Raw genomic sequence first — 18416 nt, 5'->3', positions numbered from 1 at the left:
TACTGCTACCCTTCTGTTCAATCCATGTGTACTTCCAAGCTTCTTGCCTGGCATATGCACAGCTTCACAATTAAACTCTGTCAACCTCAGCACCCACCTTGTGAAACTGCTAGAATGGTCCTTCAGCCCCTTAACTACTTCAGAGCTGGATGATCAGTCACCAATTTGAAATTTTTCCCACACGAATAGCACTGAAAAACCTATATATACACTGGTGTCTCAAATTTAAAAAAACAACGGAAATTTTGCAATGCTGCATGTATTTCTCCACAAAACAGTATAAACAAGTGATAATAAAGCAAGAACGATGTAAAGAATACATAACATAAACTGCAATATGCATATCTTTAGACAAAAATGTTCTGTAGTTTCCCAACTTAACTGATTTACACACACACATTCCAACAACTGGTTAATGTGTTCAGTATGTGGTGTGATCACCTCTGGCAACAATACAGGCTTGACAGTGATTGGATTTGCTATGAATGATGTCATCAATCTCATGTTGAAACAATAATGCTCAATATTTCTGCAGAGCAGCTTGCAAGTCTTGGAGGGTGGTTGGTGGATGCTGACAGGATGCAACCCATCCCCCTAATAAATCCCAGACATGTTCTGTGGGATTAAAACCAGGAGAGTGAGCAGACCACACCATGCATGCAAAATCTTCCTTTTCCAAGAAAACATGAATCACCTGTGCTCTGAGGTCGAGCAGTATCATCCATCAATAAACAATCTGGACTCACAGAACCTCAGATTAACCACAAGAGGTCCAAAGATCTCATCATAACACTCGACAGCTGTTAAATATTACTGATTCACCTGTACAATTTCATGAAGAGGTATTAGAATAGTAAACATTATCCCCGCCCCAGTATCAGGAATACTCCTCAGTATAAGCCTCTTTCCATAATGTTTGGTCCCACAATCATGTTTCCTGTTCCCTCCAGATGTGAATCCATCGAGAATCACTTTTCAGACCAAATTGGGACTCATCTGCGATAAGAACATTGGCTCACTGTTTGACAGTTCAGGTGGCATGTTGACGGCTCCTCCCTAGATGTTCCCTTCTGTGAATGCACATCAGATGTACACATCCAGCAGGTCTCCAATAACAAAGGCCATGGTGATGAAGCCCTCTATACACTGTTTGCCTTGATACAACATGTCCAGTGGATGTTGTGAGATCAGATGCTAGTTGCCATGCAGTACAAAGGCAGTAATATCATGCCCTTACAGTCAAATAAAGGCACTCTCTTTCTGATGTCACATATGGTCAACACTGCCCTGGTCTTGGGGATGCAGTTTTGATTTCTATAAACTGCCACCACATCCAAGAAACAACAGAATGATTTACATTAAGCCACTGGGCCTCAATAATTTGTAACTGTCCTGCTTCCATTTTTCCTGTGGCCCTCCACCAAAGTGAGTCTGATAAGAATCTTTTCTGTGCCATACTGCACCATCTGTGACAATGTACATTGCAGTTGTACCCTTATTCTGTTGTCATGAAAAATAAGCCACAGGATGTTCTTCACCATCTACCACCTGAGTATCACACACCCCAATGCTTGATTGTAGGCATCACATGACAGCACTCTATCTGTTTAATAGCCTGAGAAGATCAACACCATACTGCAGTCCCAACAGTCAGTCTTCCCTTTTCATCCCATCTAGTAAGTCTCCCCTGCCTGTACATTGTTCCTGACATCACTATTTCTCAAAGGAAATGGCCATTTTGCACATGACAATATTCCTTCAACCAGATTTCTTCCTCACTATTTTTAACACTGGTTGGCCACCTATTTTATATTTATATCTGTTCTTGAGCTTGTCATTGAATATTGTTGTATAAGAAACTACATATTGTTCTTAGACCTAGTGATTAGTTTCCTAGTTTGACAGCCTTCACAGCATATAGAAGAAATTCTGGCTGGTAGTTCGATTTCCAAATTGGCCCTAGAACCTACTTGTATACACACATGATTAGATTTGTCCTAGAAAAATGCAATTATTTAATTATGCCTTCATGGTGTCCAAGTGGTATCAATAATAAACAAAAAAATGAAACACTAGCACTTGAGATATTCATATGGAAGTAAATTTATTTATTTATTTTTTGAGTAACCAGTCTTCTGACTGGTTAGATGTGGCCTGCCCCAAATTGCTCTCCTGTGCCAACCTCTTTATCTTGGAATAGCATATGCAACATATGTCCTCAATTATTAGCTGGATGTATTCCATCTTTGTCTTTCTATACAGTTTTTGCCCTCTACAGCTCCCTCTAGTACCATGGACATCATTCCCTGATGTCTGAACAGATGTCCTTTGATTTCATCCCTTCTCCTTGCCAGTGTTCCCCACATATTCCTTTCCTTTCAATCTGTGCAGAACATCTTCATTCCTTACCTTATCAGTCCACCTAATTTTTAATGTTCGTGTCTAGCACCACATCTCAAATGCTTAGTTTCTTTTCTATTCCAGTTTTTCCATAGTCAGTGTTTCACTATCATACAATGCTGTGCTCCAAACAAACATTCTCAGAAATTTCTTCCTCAAATTAAGCCCTTGATTTGATACTAGTAGACTTCCGTTGGCCAGGAATGCATTTTTGACAATGCTGGTCTGCTTTTGATGTGCTTTCTCTGTCCATCATTGGTAATTTTTCTGTCTAGGAAGCACAATCCATAACTTCATCTACTTCATAACCATCAGTCCTGATGTTAAGTTCCTCACTGTTCTCATTTCTGCTACTTCTTATTAATTTTGTCTTTACTTGATTTACTCTGTCCATATTCTGTACTCATTAGACTGTTAATTCCATTCAGTAGATCATATAATTCTCCTTCACTTTCACTCAGGGTAGCAATGTCATCAGCAAATTGTATCATTACTATTGTTTCACCTTGAATTTTAATCCTACTCCTGAACCTTCCTTTTATTTCCATCATTGCTTCTTTGATGTACTGATTGAACTGTAGGGGTGAAAGACTACATCCCTGTATTATCCCATTTTTAATCCAAGCACTTCATTCTGAGTCATCCACTCTTATTATTCCCTCTTGGCTCTTGTACTTGCTATATATTCCCTATCTCTCAATATAGCTTACCCCTATTTTTCTCAGAATTTCAAGAATCTTATTCTATTTTACATTGTCAAATGCTTTTTCCAGGTTGACAAATTCTATGAGAGTATCATGATTTTTCTTTAGAGTTGCTTCTGTTATCAACCACAATGTTATAATTGCCTCTCTGGTGCCTTTATCTTTCCTAAAACCAAACTGTCATCTAACATATCCTCAGGTTTCTTTTCCATTCTTCTGTGTATTATTCTTGTCAGCAACGTGGATGCATGAGCTGTTAAGCTGATTGTGCGATAATTCTCCCACTTGTCAACTCTTGGAGTCTTTGGAATTGTGTGGATGATATTTTTCCAAAAGCCAGATGGAATGTTGCCTACTAACATATTCTACATACCAAAGTGAATAGTCATTTTGTTGCCACTTCCCCCAATGATTTTAGAAATTCTGATGGAATGTTACCTATCCCTTCTGCCTTATTTGCCTCCAAAGCTATCTTAAATTCTGATTCTAATGTAGGATCTCCTGTCTCTTCTAAATTGCCTCCATTTCCTCTTCTATCACATCAGACTAATCTTCCACCTCATATATACCTACAATGTACTCTTTCCACGCATCTGCTCTCTCCTCTGCATTTAACAGTGGAATACCCATTGCACTCTTGATATTATGACCCTTTCTTTTAATTTCACTGAAGGTTGTTTTGACTTAACCATATACTGAGTCAGACCTTCTGACAATCATTTCTTTTTTTATTTTTCACATTTTTCTTGCGTCCATTTTGTATTAGCTTCCCTGAACTTCCTGTTTAATTCATTCCTCAATAACTTGTATTTCTCTACTCCTGAATTTCTCCAGACATTTTTGTGCATACTTCCTTCATCAATCAAATGAAGTATTTCCTGCATTACCCATGGTTTCTTTGCAGTTTCCTTCTTTGTACCTATTGCTTTTCTTTCCATCTTCTGTGATGATCCTTTTTAGAGAAGTCCATTTCACTTCAACTATATTGCCTACTGAGCTATCCCTTATTGCTGCATCTATATCCTTACAGAACTTAAAGTGTATCTTGTCACTCCTAAGTATATCTGTATTCAACTTCTTTGTGTATTGATTCTTCCTGACTATTCTCTCAAACCTCAGCCTATTCTTCATCACTACTACATTGTGATCTGAGTCTGCATCTGCTCCCAGGTATGCCTTACAATCCAGTATCTGATTTTTGAATCTCCGTATGACCATGACTTAATCTAACTGAAATCTTCCCGTATCACCTGGTCTTTCCTAAGTATACCTACTTCTGAGCCCAGAGTGGAGATCCCAGTGGCCCTGAGACACCAGAACTCTCCAAGCAATGTGCTGCAGAAATTATGTCAGTGGATCCACTGATGCCTCAGCCAGTGGCAGAACATTATCCTGGATGATAACATGCCCCTCTAACTAAGGGCTCACCTTCAGAGGACGTCATGTTTCCAAGTAAAGAAGGAATTAGCATATTTCATCAAAATATAAGACGTATTAGATATAAAGTTAGTGAACTGCTTGTAGATGTTGACTCTGAAATTATTGGTATATCAGAGCCCCATTTAAATAATGTGACAACTCAACAACTTACCTGGATACAGGTTAGCTGGCTGTTTTTCAAGGAATTCCTTGTGGGGTGGGGGAGTGGCTGTGTACGTAAAAAAACAGTATTCCCATTTGAGTCTACAGGCATATCACGGCACTGCACTGAACAGATATTTGAATGTTGTGCAGGGGCAGTTGAATTTAGTGAAACTAAACTTCTAATTCTTGTTGTTTATAGGTCCCCCTAACTCTGATTTCAGTGCATTTCTGCTCAAGCTAAAGAGGGTTCCTGATTCACTTTGTAGGAAGTATTATATGCGCTGACTTCAATATAAATTTTGTATATGATGGTGCAAGAAAAAGGATGTTGGTAGATCTCCTAAATTTATATGATCTGATGCAGAAGGTTTTTTCCAACTAGGGTGCATGTGAACAGTAGCACAGCCGTAGACAATATTTTTATTCATTCTTCATTACTAGATGGGCATTCTGTTAGTAAAAGGGTGAATGGCCTTTCAGACCTTGATGCAGAAATTTTAACCTAAAAGGCTTTTGTACTCAGACAAATGTCACATACAATTACAAACTTTGTAGGAAAGTTAATACATCAGCAATAGAGAGTTTTTTAAACCTCATCAAGAAACGAGAGTGGCAGGATGTTTATAGTGCCAATAATGTAGATGACACTTATAATGCTTTCCTTAGCACATTTCTCATGCTCTTTGAGAGTTACTTTCCATTAGAATGTTCTAAATGGGGTGCTAGCAGTAAAAGGCAGCCCAGATGACTGACTAGTGGGATAAGGATATCATGTAGAACAAAGTGGGAATTACATCAAAATGTTAGCAGTAGTCACAATTGAGCTACTGTAGCCCATTACAAACAATACTGTAAGCTGCTTAAAAATGTTATTAGGGAGGAAAACAGTATGTGGAATGCAAATAGAATAGCTAATTCACAGGCTAAAATTAAAACCACATGGTCAGTTGTGAAGGAAGTGTCTGGTGAGCAGCGCAAGGTCAATGATATAAAGTCAGTTCATAGTAAAAATATTTCTGATACTGATAAATCGGATATTTTTACAGTATTTAACAGTCATTTTCTGAGCATTGCTGGTGAATTACATAAAAACATTGTTTCTACAGGGAATTATATAACTCTTGGCAAATGCCTTTCTGAGACTGATGGCCAAAATACTCATCTGTGATACAGACAAGGGGGAGATCAAGTCAACAGTTAAATCACTAAAGACTAAGGACTCTCATGGAATGCCTAGCAGAATATTAAAGTTCTGTGCTGCAAATGTTAGCCCTGTATTTAGCAATATTTATAATTTTTCCTTTAGCAATGGTCAGTTTCCTGAATGATTAAAGCACTCAGTAGAAAAGCCACTTTATAAAAATGGAGAAAGGGGTAATGTAGACAATTTTAGACCTATTTTTAAGCCATCAGTGTTCGCTAAAGTTATAGAAAAGGCTATGGACGTAAGGACAATTGATCATTATATGTCACACAATTTGCTATCAAATGTACAGTTTGGCTTTAGAAGTCATTCAACAACTGAAAATTCCATATTATCTTTTCTCTGTGAGGTATTGGATGGGTTAAACAAAAGGTTTCAAATGCTAGGCAAATTTTTTGATTAACTAAGGCATTTGAGTGTGTTGATCACAAAATATTGCTTCAGAAGTTGGGCCATTATGGAATACAGGGAGTAGCTCACAATTGGTTCACCTCTTACTTTAACAACAGACAGCAAGGTCATTATTCAGTGTTGAAAATGGCTGTGATGTGGGGTGTGAGTGGGGTAAGGTTAGTGGGGGTGCCCCAGGGATCCTGTTCCTTAATTATATAAATGATATGCCCTCTACTATTATGCGTAACTTTAAAATATTTCTGTTTGCTGATGACACTATCAGGGCTTGGTTTCAAATAGTGCAGTTCATGACATAAGTCCATGGCTTGTAGATAATACTAATAAACTAAGGCTAAGCCACAGCAAGACTCAGTTTTTACAGTTTCTAACAAACAATTCAACAAAACATTACATTTTCGTTTCACAGAATGAACATGATTTAATGAAACAAAACAGTTCAAATTTCTAGGTGTTCAGATAGATATTAAACTGTCGTGGAAATCCACATTTAGGATCTTGTTCAAAGATTTAATGCTGCCATTTTTACTAGTCAAACGGTATCTAAAGTGAGTGATCATTCGACATGAAAATTAGTCTATTTTGATGACTTTCATTCACTTATGTCATATGGTATTATATTTTGGGGAAACTATGCCCATTCTAAAAGGATATTTTTGGCTGGGAAACGGGCAGTTCGGGCAGTAAGTGGTGTAAGTTCACAAACCTCTTGTCGACCCCTGTTCGCGAGTCTGGGTATTTCGACACTGGCCTCTCTATATATGTGTTTCTTACTCTCATTTCTTGTTAACGATATTACCTTATTCCCAACAATAAGCAGCTTTCACTCAGTTAATACTCGGCAGAAATCAGATTTGCATTTTTATCGACTTCTTGTGCAGAAAGTGTGCATTATACTGCAGCATCCATTTTCAATAAGCTACCACTAGAATTCAAAAATCTTAGCAGTAATCTATGCACTTTCAAATTGAAACTGAAGAGGTTCCTCATGGGTCACTCTTTCTATTCTGTCGAGGAGTTCCTTGGAAAATTAAGCTGATTCTTGTTGTATTGTTGATTGTATTTACTTAAACTTTTGGCTTGACTTTTTTGGGTTTATAGAAGTTTTATTTTTGTCTGTTGTTGCTTTTATGTTGTAATTTCATGTATTGACACATTCCGTGAACTTGGAGATTTGCTCCGTAACTTGAGGTGTAAATAAATAAATGAATGGATGGGTGGATGGATGGATGGATGGATGGTGTGGTGGTGGTGGTGGTGGTGGTGGTTGTGCAGGCCATCCCCACTTCCTCAGGCTCCCCCTGTTGGAAGACAGCACCCTGGTGGACTCCAGATATTGCTGCAGCCATCAGAGATCACAGGTGGGGTCTACAACACAATAAGTGGCACCCTTCACTGTATTACCTCATTGCCTTTAAACAGCTCCATGTCCACATCCACCACTTCATAAAATGACAAAAGCAAGAATCCTGGGAATGGTATGTTTCCCCCATTGAATCGTGTACCTCTCCATCATAGGTGTAGGCAAAGATCAGACACATCTATGGCTTCCAATTTCCTGCAGGTGTAGCAAGTTTTTCCGTAGCTGGTGCCATGTATATTGACTCGGGCACTGTCACCAAATATTTTTGCTGAGCATTATGCTCATGCATCTGCATCTGAGAACTACCACCCTGCCTTTTGACTCATTAAACATTGGGTGGAGCAAATGCCGTCTGGAGCCATATAATGCTCCATTCTGTGAGTGGGAACTCTTCATTGCCTTAGTCCATTATTCTGGTACAGCCCCTGGGCCAGACCGCATCCACAACCAAATGCTGAAACATCTCTCAATGGATTGCCAATATCACATCCTTGCCCTGTTTAATGGGATCTGGAATGAGGGTGAGTTACTATCTCTCTGGTGAGAAAGTACAGTGGTTTTGGTACTGAAACTGGCTAAGAACCCCATAGTGATGGACAGTTATTGCCCAGCCAGCCTTACTGATGTTCCCTTTAAGTTGCTTGAACACTTGGTGAGTAAGCAGCTGTGTTGGCTCCTTGAGTCTCGAGGCCTTTTGTCTGCATCTTGGGGCTGTTTTCACAAAGGTCTCTCCACTGCTGATAATTTGGTTCACCTGGAGTCTACCATCCAGACAGCTTTTGAACCTCATCGTTGTCTTTTTCAATCCATTATTGTCGTTTTCAACCCACAGAAGGCTTATGACATGACACTTCATAAACATCCTTCAAAGTTTTGGCATGTCCCTATTGGTCAATAGTGCAACAAGGGTTACTACAATAACTGCATCAGTAATTGACCATGTGGCCACAAATATGGACATGGAAACATGTGATGTAGCTGTAAAAGATCTCAATCAGACCATCTCTGTCAAATAACAACAATGAAGTTAGGCATTGAGTCATTCCCTAAACTACAAGCCTACAAACAATATCTGTCAGAAATCAAAATTTAAGATTTTTCAAAAGAACTAGAAAAACAAAGCTGGGATGAAGTGTATAAGGAAACCAAAGTGAATATGAAATTCTGTAAACTCTCCACACTCTTTAAATTTAACTTTGAAAAGGCATTTCAAAAGCATGCATGTCTGTATCAACATATCACAAACACAGATGGATAACAGCTGGTATTATGCTCTCCCAAACACTTAAACACCTCAGTTCCATGAAAATGATTCGCATTGATCCAGAATTCTTAAATTTATATCGTGGATACAAAAATATCTATAGGAAGGTGCTGATTTCTGCAAAAAGGTCACTTAATGACAAAATAATATATAATGCAGAGAATAAAAGCAAAGCAATCCAGGATGTTATAAAAAAGGAAACGGGGAGAGGCAAACAAATCCAGAATAACATACTGCTAAGGGAGGGAGACAAGGTAACAAATGATCTGCAACACTTAGCAAACTATGTAAATGAGCGTTTTCCAAGTATTGCAGAGAAGTTACAGCAAAAATTCCCCAAAAAAATGTAACACCTGTAAATAATGTTGCACTAAATACAATGATGTTGCTTCCAACCACAAAGAACGAAGTACTGACTGTTCAAAAACTAAAAAATAAAGTGTCAGTAGGCTTAGATGAAGTACCAATGTGTGTACTGAAACAGTGCATAGGGATTATACAAGGCCCCTTAACAAATATAATAAGTGAATCCTTCACATCATGGACATTTCCAGAGCAGTTAAAACAGGCAAGAGTTGTACCTTTGCTTAAGAAAGGTAATGCAGAAGACATAGAAAATTACTGGCCCATTTCCCTGCTGTCAGCATTCTCAAAAATAGTAGAAGCCATTATGAAAGACAGATTAATGAATTACCTGAATAAATACAATCTTTTAAGCGAATCGCAGTTTGGTTTCTGAAGTGGAAAAAGTATGGAATCAGCCATAGTAGAATTCTCAAAAGTTGTACTTGATGCTCTTGATAAAGATGAGTGTGTTAGAGGCACATTTTTGGATCTTTCCAAGGCATTTGATATAGTCGACCACAAGATTCTATTAAATAAATTAGAAGCATTAGGAATAAGAGGGGTAGCTAATGACTGGTTTTGATCATACCTAACAGATAGGGTACAAAGAGTAGAGATAACGCATACTTCAAATAGATCCAAACATTTAGTAAAACAAAATACATTAATATAGGGGTTCCTCAAGGTAGCATATTACGACCAATACTGTTCCTGATATACATCAATGACTTTCACAGTAGTGTTACTCATAGTGAAAAAAATCTCTTCACTGATGACAGCAATATTATAGTCACTGAAAAAACAAGAGAACTTCTTGCCAAGAAAGCAAAAGAAACCTTCAAGGAAGTTTATGATTGGTCAATAAGCAGTAAATTGACATTGAAAATAAAGAAAACTAATTCCATGAGTTTGTTTGAAGCGGAAAAATGACAATATTAAATTAAATGTAGATGGCACCTCTATAGACTGTATAAACTAAGAATGAATATTGATTCTCAGTTGAAGTGGTGTGAACACACAAAGGTACTTGCAAACAGAATGTCATCAGCATGTTATGCCCATAGAATCCTATCATCAGTGTGTAACATGCAGTGTCTTCTAGTTACATACTATTCATATGTACACTCAATTCTTAGCTATGGCATTGTGTTTTGAGGAACAAATACACAAAATATGAACACAATTTTCAAACTCCAGAAAAGAGCCATAATAATAACCAAAAATACCAGTAGAGCTCATTGTACAGATCTGTTCAAAACAATGGGGATTTTAACTGCTCCATGTGAATGCATTTACCAGTCAGTTGTACACATAAAAGTAACATTGGTAATTACTGCACAAACAGCTCTGTCCATGACCATGTAACAAGAGCTAGACTCAACTTACATAAAATTCAAAACAGCATTTTCTACCAAGGAAGAAAACTGTACAATAAATTACCAGAAGAGATTAAAGAAATTGCAAAAATACACTTATTTAAAAAGGCAGCTAAAAAGTACCTGTTACGCTGTTGTTGTTGTTGTTGTGGTCTTCAGTCCTGAGACTGGTTTGATGCAGCTCTCCATGCTACTCTATCCTGTGCAAGCTTTTTCATCTCCCAGTACCTACTGCAACCTACATCCTTCTGAATCTGCTTAGTGTATTCATCTCTTGGTCTCCCTCTACGATTTTTACCCTCCACGCTGCCCTCCAATACTAAATTGGTGATCCCTTGATGCCTCAGAACATGTCCTACCAACCGATCCCTTCTTCTGGTCAAGTTGTGCCACAAACTTCTCTTCTCCCCAATCCTATTCAATACTTCCTCATTAGTTACATGATCTACCCATCTAATCTTCAGCATTCTTCTGTAGCACCACATTTCGAAAGCTTCTATTCTCTTTTTGTCCAAACTATTTATCGTCCATGTTTCACTTCCATACATGGCTACACTCCATACGAATACTTTCAGAAATGTGTTATGCTATACATTTCATACATTGAAGGATTATTTAGATAAAACAGAGTAGGGATTTGGTAAAAAAATGTTATACAATTAAATAAATATATCTAAAAACAAAGATGATGTGACTTATCAAACGAAAGCGCTGGCAGGTCAATAGACATTTTGAAAATGTCTGTGTGTGTGTGTGTGTGTGTGTGTGTGTGTGTGTGTGTGTGTGTGTGTGTGTGTGTGGCAACATTCCACATAACACCTTCACTTTGTTTTTTCCTTCCTTTCTAGAAATACTTACTTACCCCCAAGCTATGCATAGCACAATACTAACACCTCTTTCTCTTTCAGAGTGCAACACATCTCACTCATTATGGAGGGATACTGACTTAGTTTTTCAGGATAGCAAATGGGAAGTTTTGGTACAGAAAATGGTGTGTGTTGTGTTGTGTTGTGTTGTGTTGTATACCAGGAGTAAATCTAATTATTGTCTCTAACTAGAAGTCTGTAAATATATGTGAATACGAATTAGGTTATTTCAAATTGGTCTAAGCTTGTAAATACCTTGCATTTCCTGTATCCTTGTAAAAAGAGATCTATGGATGAATAAAGCTGCTGCTACTTCTTCTTCTTCTACTACTACTACTACTACTACTACTGCTACATGGTATCACCACATCCATTACATGAAAAGGGTCTCTTTGGGTGCACACTGTGTGGTCTGGATTCAAGTGGGTGCTTCAGTCAGTAACACCACCCCCCTCCCCATATAAAAGAGAACAGCATCCCACAGGGCTCTATCCTGAGTGTCCCCCTCTTTTTGGTGGCCATCAACGGTCTACTGGTGGTTAAGGAGTCTTTGGTATCATCCTTCTTATATTCCAATGATTTTTACTTTCATTATTGCTCCTCCAGTGTGGGTGCTGCCGAGAGTTGCCTACAGGGTGCCATACGAAAGGCACAGTCATGGGCTCTCACCCATGGCTTTGTTTTCAGCTGCCAAGACTCATGTCATGCTCTTCTGATGCCATCATACTGCCCACCCACATCCAGAGCTTTACCTAAATGATCAGTTACTTCTTGTAGTTGAGACGCTCGACTTTTTGGGACTGTCTTGGATTCCCAGCTGATGTGACTTCCCCATCTTCACCAACTTAAGCAAAAGTGCTGGCGACATCTCAATATACTTCACTGACTTAGTAATACTAACTAGGATGCACATCACTCTACCTTTTGGCGCCTCTACAGAGCCCTGATTCTGTCCTGTCTTGATTATTGGACTCTTGCATATGGTTCAGCCTCACACTCTGCATTGTGAATACTGCACCCTATTCATCATTGTGTGGTCTGACTTGTGGCAAGAGCCTTCCATACTAGCCCTGTGAGCAGCCTGCTAGTCACGGTTGGAGTCCCTCCATTACCTATCAGGTACCACCAACAGCAGCCGCTGAATTACGTTACACAAACTTGTAGCTTCCCTGAACATCCCAACTGCCCTGGAAGGGTGTTCCTCCTCCCACAACAGCAACCCAGAACTGCATTTACAATTGCTACTTGCATCCAGTGTCACTGTTTGTAACTGTAACTTCTTCCACTGTCACCTCTGGTCACAGAGAAATCGCATCTGCCTCATGGCTTGTACACCGACCTCAGATTTGTCTCAGCCTCCTTTGATCAAAAAGATTCCTTTCAGCTCATGATTTTTCACCACCTGTTCTTGGCTGTCCTCAAGATGTATCCAGGTTTGAAGTGGTATTCATTGAAAGGCCCAACAGTTTACAGATGAACAAGTTTTGCATACACACATGCATGATGCAGTGAATTCCACTCTGTGACAAATGGTTGTAGTGTCTTCACTGCTGAACTGATGGCCATTTAACTAGCCCTTAGCATGTTAGTTCATGCACTGGCAAGAGTATCCTAATCCATAGTGACTCTTAGCAGCCTTCAGGCTAAAGACCAGTGCTACTCTCCTGACCCACTGGTTACAGCTATCCAGTATCATGTCTCTGACCTCCATGAAGCTATGGCCTGTCATTTTCGTTTGGATCCTTGGTCATGTTGGGATTTTGGGAAGGAATGAGCTGACAGGTTGGCCAAGCTGGCCACCAGGATGCCGATTCTGGAAATTGGAGTCCCAGAACCGGACCTTTGGTCATTTATACACCATTGATTATTGGATGTCTGGAGCTCAGGATGGTCTGCTCTGATCTCCCTAAACAAATTAAAGACAATTAAGGGGACAATAACACCGAGGTAGTCTTTTCTTTATGCGTCTCGCAGGGAATCCACCATCTGTCATCTCCCCATTGACCACATTTGGTTGACCTATGGCCACATTCTCCAACATGCGACACCTCAAAGCTGGTGTGCAGCCCTCCTGATAGGGCCCACTTACTCATAAATTGCCCTAATTTGGCAGCTTTGAGGTGGCATCTTAATCTTCCTGATGCACTACCTCAGGTGCTAGCAGATGATTGGTTTGAATGACTTGTCCTGACTGGTCTTTTAATGACTTGTCCTGATTGGTCTTTTAATGACTTGTCCTGACTGGTCTTTTAATGACTTGTCCTGACTGGTCTTTTAATGACTTGTCCTGACTGGTCTTTTAATGACTTGTCCTGACTGGCCTTTTAATGACTTGTCCTGACTGGCCTTTTAATGACTTGTCCTGACTGGCCTTTTAATGACTTGTCCTGACTGGCCTTTTAATGACTTGTCCTGACTGGCCTTTTAATGACTTGTCCTGACTGGCCTTTTAATGACTTGTCTGTGCCATCTTTCTTTTGGGCTTTTATCTCTGTTTTTTCTTAATTTACACTTAGGCATTCCAGGATTTGCCTTTCACTTCCTTCCTTTGCTGACCATTTCCCAAACCTGGCTTTCCACTTAATAGAAGAAGGGACTGATGACCTTGTAGCTTAGTCCCTTTCACTCCAAACCAACCAACCAATAGTAAATGCCCATCTTCAACCATAAGTTGACTAGCAGCTTCATCTTATCTGCTCTTAACTGTGGCATCTTATCAAGTAAATACTGCATTGCACCCTGTTGAACAAAACACTTTGTCCCAGATTCTGTCATTGTGGAGCCTCTAGCATTAGTACACAAATAAGTTCAGCACAGTCCCAATAGCTCACAAACTCACAATTATAGTACAACAATTTAAACTCTATGCTTTACCATGAGCCATCATGATTATTGCCCCTAAACAAGACACATCAGCTGGCTCTAAAGGCTTGTTTAATGTGACCCTAAGTTTTGATGACACTCCTGCTTCAGCCACATCTCTCTGTTGATTGAAGTAGAAACAATCAATTCATTCACTCACTCCACCATGGTAACTCTGCACGCTGCAGTTGTGATACCATGCTATGGGTTGTTGGAATAGTCTGTCTCCTTTTGTAAAATAAATTTGCTTCAGTTTTTGTGTGTTTACATGTACATATGTGTAAAAATGTGTGTTTGTATATATACATATGTGTGTATTGTAATGCTGTGATGAGAGTTCAAAATCCTCAAACTGATTGTGAGTAGTATATATTAGTAGTATATAAACGTTATGGAGTATCAGTACAAAATAATTTGGATGCAAACTGGTTTTGTCCAGTTTTGAACAATCACATTCTATTTGGATTAAATTTCTATAATTTCCAAAAAGTAATCATTTTTGTTTCAGTTAGAGCATTGTACCAATATTGTATGTATTGAAGAAAGATGTACATATTGCTGTACCCTAATGAAGTGTTAGATCCATGACTTGCCCTGGAGCAGCAGTTTCCTATCCAAGAAGAATGATGATAATGGCAAGAAGTATAGTTTCAGATATTTTAAAAGTGATTCAAAGCTAATGAGGCAGAGAATAAACAGAATGAACAGTTAACAATGTAGGAAAAGAAAGATAGAGCACTTATTGTCAAGAAATCATGTTGAGATGCAGACAGGCACAATTAAGACACTTAAATAAAGCTTTCAGTCACAGCCTTCATTAGTAAGAGAGACACACACCATTCATAAGCACAAGCAAGCACACCTCTTTTTTTTTAGTTGGGCCTTATCATAAGTATCAATCGGTCTTTTCCTACTTTGTTGATATCCCTACCTCGAGTTTAGATTGTTTGAGAATGAGCAGTTAGTTTTATGATACTACTAAACATTGTGTCACACCAGTACAACTGTTATAAATTAATTCTGCTGATGTTGTTGAACCAGTGTCATACCGTGTTCCCTCCACTGGACGGTAGATGACCCATCATCTAATGGACCCAATCCTTCAGGAGCTAAAGAGTAAGTAGAAACCAAAATTGTCATGTCAGATAATATAGTACTGTTGCTGCCATTTTGCCTACATTTAAAATACAAATATTTCTTTCACAATCTGTTAACAGGAGCAATGTGCACAATGATTTTTAATGAAATGATTGACAAACATTCATGTTTCAATTATGTCAGAGGATTAGGAGATTAATCAGTTCTAAATCTGCTAAAATAAAATAAATCTATGTTGGATCACCAAACTGAGTTCTTGAAATGTTTAAAGTCTTACAAAATTTAGCTTTCATATTAAGTATTAAGGTGACATAACTCAAGGAATGTGACAAAGTAGCACTGACTCTTCATTAGAAACTGCTGTGGTTTTTTTTTTTTTCCATATGATCCACGAGAGCAATAAAACCTTACCACAATAACTAACCCAACAAAGTTTTCAGCCTGAGATATTTTAAAATTTTATTTACTCATTAACTCCTGTATATGATGATTTATGTAATGGTTTATATGAACAGCCTGTTGTCACATTTGTGTTTGGAGTAGCATCCTCCTGTTGCCCAAGGAGCTTGATACTTAAAATTCTGTTATGTACTGCTCAGTCACAGATTTTGTCAGGGAAGGTTGGCAGGAGGAGGGTGGGTGAGGTGGAGGGGGGGGGTTTTCAAGGGACAGGAGATTGCACTTCATCAACATTCCTGTGTGCATTCACATGAGATTTCTGCTTCACCTTCCACCTACTAAATTTAATCAGATTTTAGTTCTTCTTCTCCCTCCAATCATTTAACCAACATGAAACGCAATGGAAGATTACTAAACTGATCCATAGTAATAATGCTGTTTAACTATGTCAGTAGGTCACAGCTGAAACTGCAGTAACATGCCTAGCAGTTATTTATTTCATTAGTAAACATTAGGTGTAATACTAAAGAGAAGTGATGCACAATTACATACAGCTGTGCATACACACACACACACACACACACACACACACACACACACACACACACACACAGATATATATATATATATATATATATATATATATATATATATATATATATATATATATATATATATATATATATATATATATATATATATATATATATATATATATATATATATATACCAATTTGTGTATTTGCACAATAAAATATGGGATAATATAATGTGATAGATACACCAGAAAACGATTAGTTGTGGCATCGATCGACGGATTGATAGGCCTAAACATCATGTGTGTATTATGTCTTCGAATTGATCTTTGCTTTTGTATACTTCCGGGACCTCAGTTCCCGCCTAGTCTTCGACCTATACGTTTGTCATGTAATAAAAGTATTGATGATTAGAAGGTAGAACCGTGGTCATTACCTTACCACCTTGATATCTCCTTCAGTGATGACACTGAAGTTAAAATGATCCGTTGAACCGAGTACAAAGTGACTACCCAGCCAGCTTCGGCATTCCGCATGGACATTTGTCCGCTTCACAATGGCCTTCTACAACATGCCACTGCCGCCCGGTTTTCACCAGCAACAGCAACTAAATTCAAGCACGCTAGTTGTAGTTGGTGCTCGACGTGAATTTCCACAGTCCTATAGCCTCGAGAACCCCAGGGACCTCGTCAGGTGCAGTGGTTTTGAACATGACGCCAATGATCTCCGACTCCGGCTTTGTTAGCCTTGAAGTGCTTCAGTTTTCGGCACACAGCAGTACAAGAAACCACTATACACTGATACCGAACTTTAATGCAAGTACTGTAAATAGTGGGGAGCATACTTTTCATAATGTGCCACAACAGGACGCCTTTTTGAATGTGCAAGCTCCACATGTGTATCACTCCATGCGGGTTGCACACTATGTGAAGGATATTCGCCAGCCTGTTACTTCAAGTGTTCATCAGTTCAGTAATTTGAGCACGTCAGGTTCCACCAAGCTCATCAGTGACTCTGTGATGGACAATTTCGCTGCAGATGTGGAGGACCAATTGCATAATAACCTGTCGAGCAACCGCCATGACCACTTTGATCTTCCACTGCAACAACCGTTCCCGCTTCGCTCCACACCGGGCTTCCTGCTAATGGATTTCGCTTCCCCTACTATGAACACAGCTGGCACGTCTGCTTCCTCTCTACTGCCCTCATGATGCAGAGTCAACTTTGACTTGCCTACTCCTGCGTCTGCGAGCGGCTGCCCACATTCTTCGACCACCAGTTCGTCGAATCTACCGAAACTTCTGGCATTCAAACCTGCCCACCCGGAATTCTGGTTTGACGTGATCGAGCAAACTTTGAGTGTATGTGCACTTGATGACAATGCCCATTTCACATGCCTCATGAACCACCTCCACGAATGTGTCTACTTAATTTATGACCTGGTTAAGTCACCTCCTCCGAAACAGGAAGTACGCTATAGCTAAACAAGCAACACTGGAATGTGTCTCCAAGACAGGAAGAGAAAAGGTTCGACAGCTCGTCTATGAAGAACGCCTCGGTGACAGATCTCCATCCCAGCTGTGGCGATGCCTTCGACTTCTCGTTGGTGAATGTGACATGACAGACGGAACACTTACCAAGATTTGTACAGAAAAGCTGCCTCTGTCTGTCCAAACGGCCACCTCCACCTATGAAGATAGACCAAATAGCAAACGCTTGCATGCTGCCGACCGAGCTTACTCTGCTCTACTACGTGAACACCGTGCCCAGCAGTCCGGCAGCTACGCCAGTTTCCAACCACAACCAGGGCCCCAACGTGGATGCCCCACTAAACCTAAGTCTGTCAAGCTTGCCGCTTTACCGGCACCTTCATATCTGCACAACAACAGCACATCTGACTCCGCGGAAGATTCTGGGCCAACGCCATCTGACCACTCGCAGGAGCAGACGTCCGCCCATAAATACTGTTTCTTCCATGCAAAATTTGGGGAACAAGCACGCAAT

The 18416-nt window shown here is 39.4% G+C and overlaps 1 protein-coding gene across 2 annotated transcripts in view; it reads left to right on the top strand.

Moving 5' to 3' along the window:
- The window catches only part of LOC126475492 (uncharacterized), a 206276-nt gene that overhangs the window by 68418 nt on the left and 119442 nt on the right, over window positions 1-18416 (top strand). The window contains exons 4-5 of one of the 2 annotated variants that reach the window (XM_050103397.1): window positions 7579-7664; window positions 15421-15495. In XM_050103397.1, coding sequence (XP_049959354.1) covers window positions 7579-7664; window positions 15421-15495 — 161 coding nt within the window. The remainder of the gene's footprint in view (window positions 1-7578; window positions 7665-15420; window positions 15496-18416) is intronic. The other variant, XM_050103398.1, reaches the window with a different exon arrangement.

The sequence above is a fragment of the Schistocerca serialis genome, chromosome 4 (genome assembly GCF_023864345.2).
Source record: "Schistocerca serialis cubense isolate TAMUIC-IGC-003099 chromosome 4, iqSchSeri2.2, whole genome shotgun sequence".
NCBI classification, from domain to species: Eukaryota; Metazoa; Arthropoda; class Insecta; order Orthoptera; family Acrididae; genus Schistocerca; species Schistocerca serialis.
The sequence above is the reverse complement of the archived record's forward strand: the minus strand, read 5'-3'. Positions and strand labels throughout refer to the sequence as shown.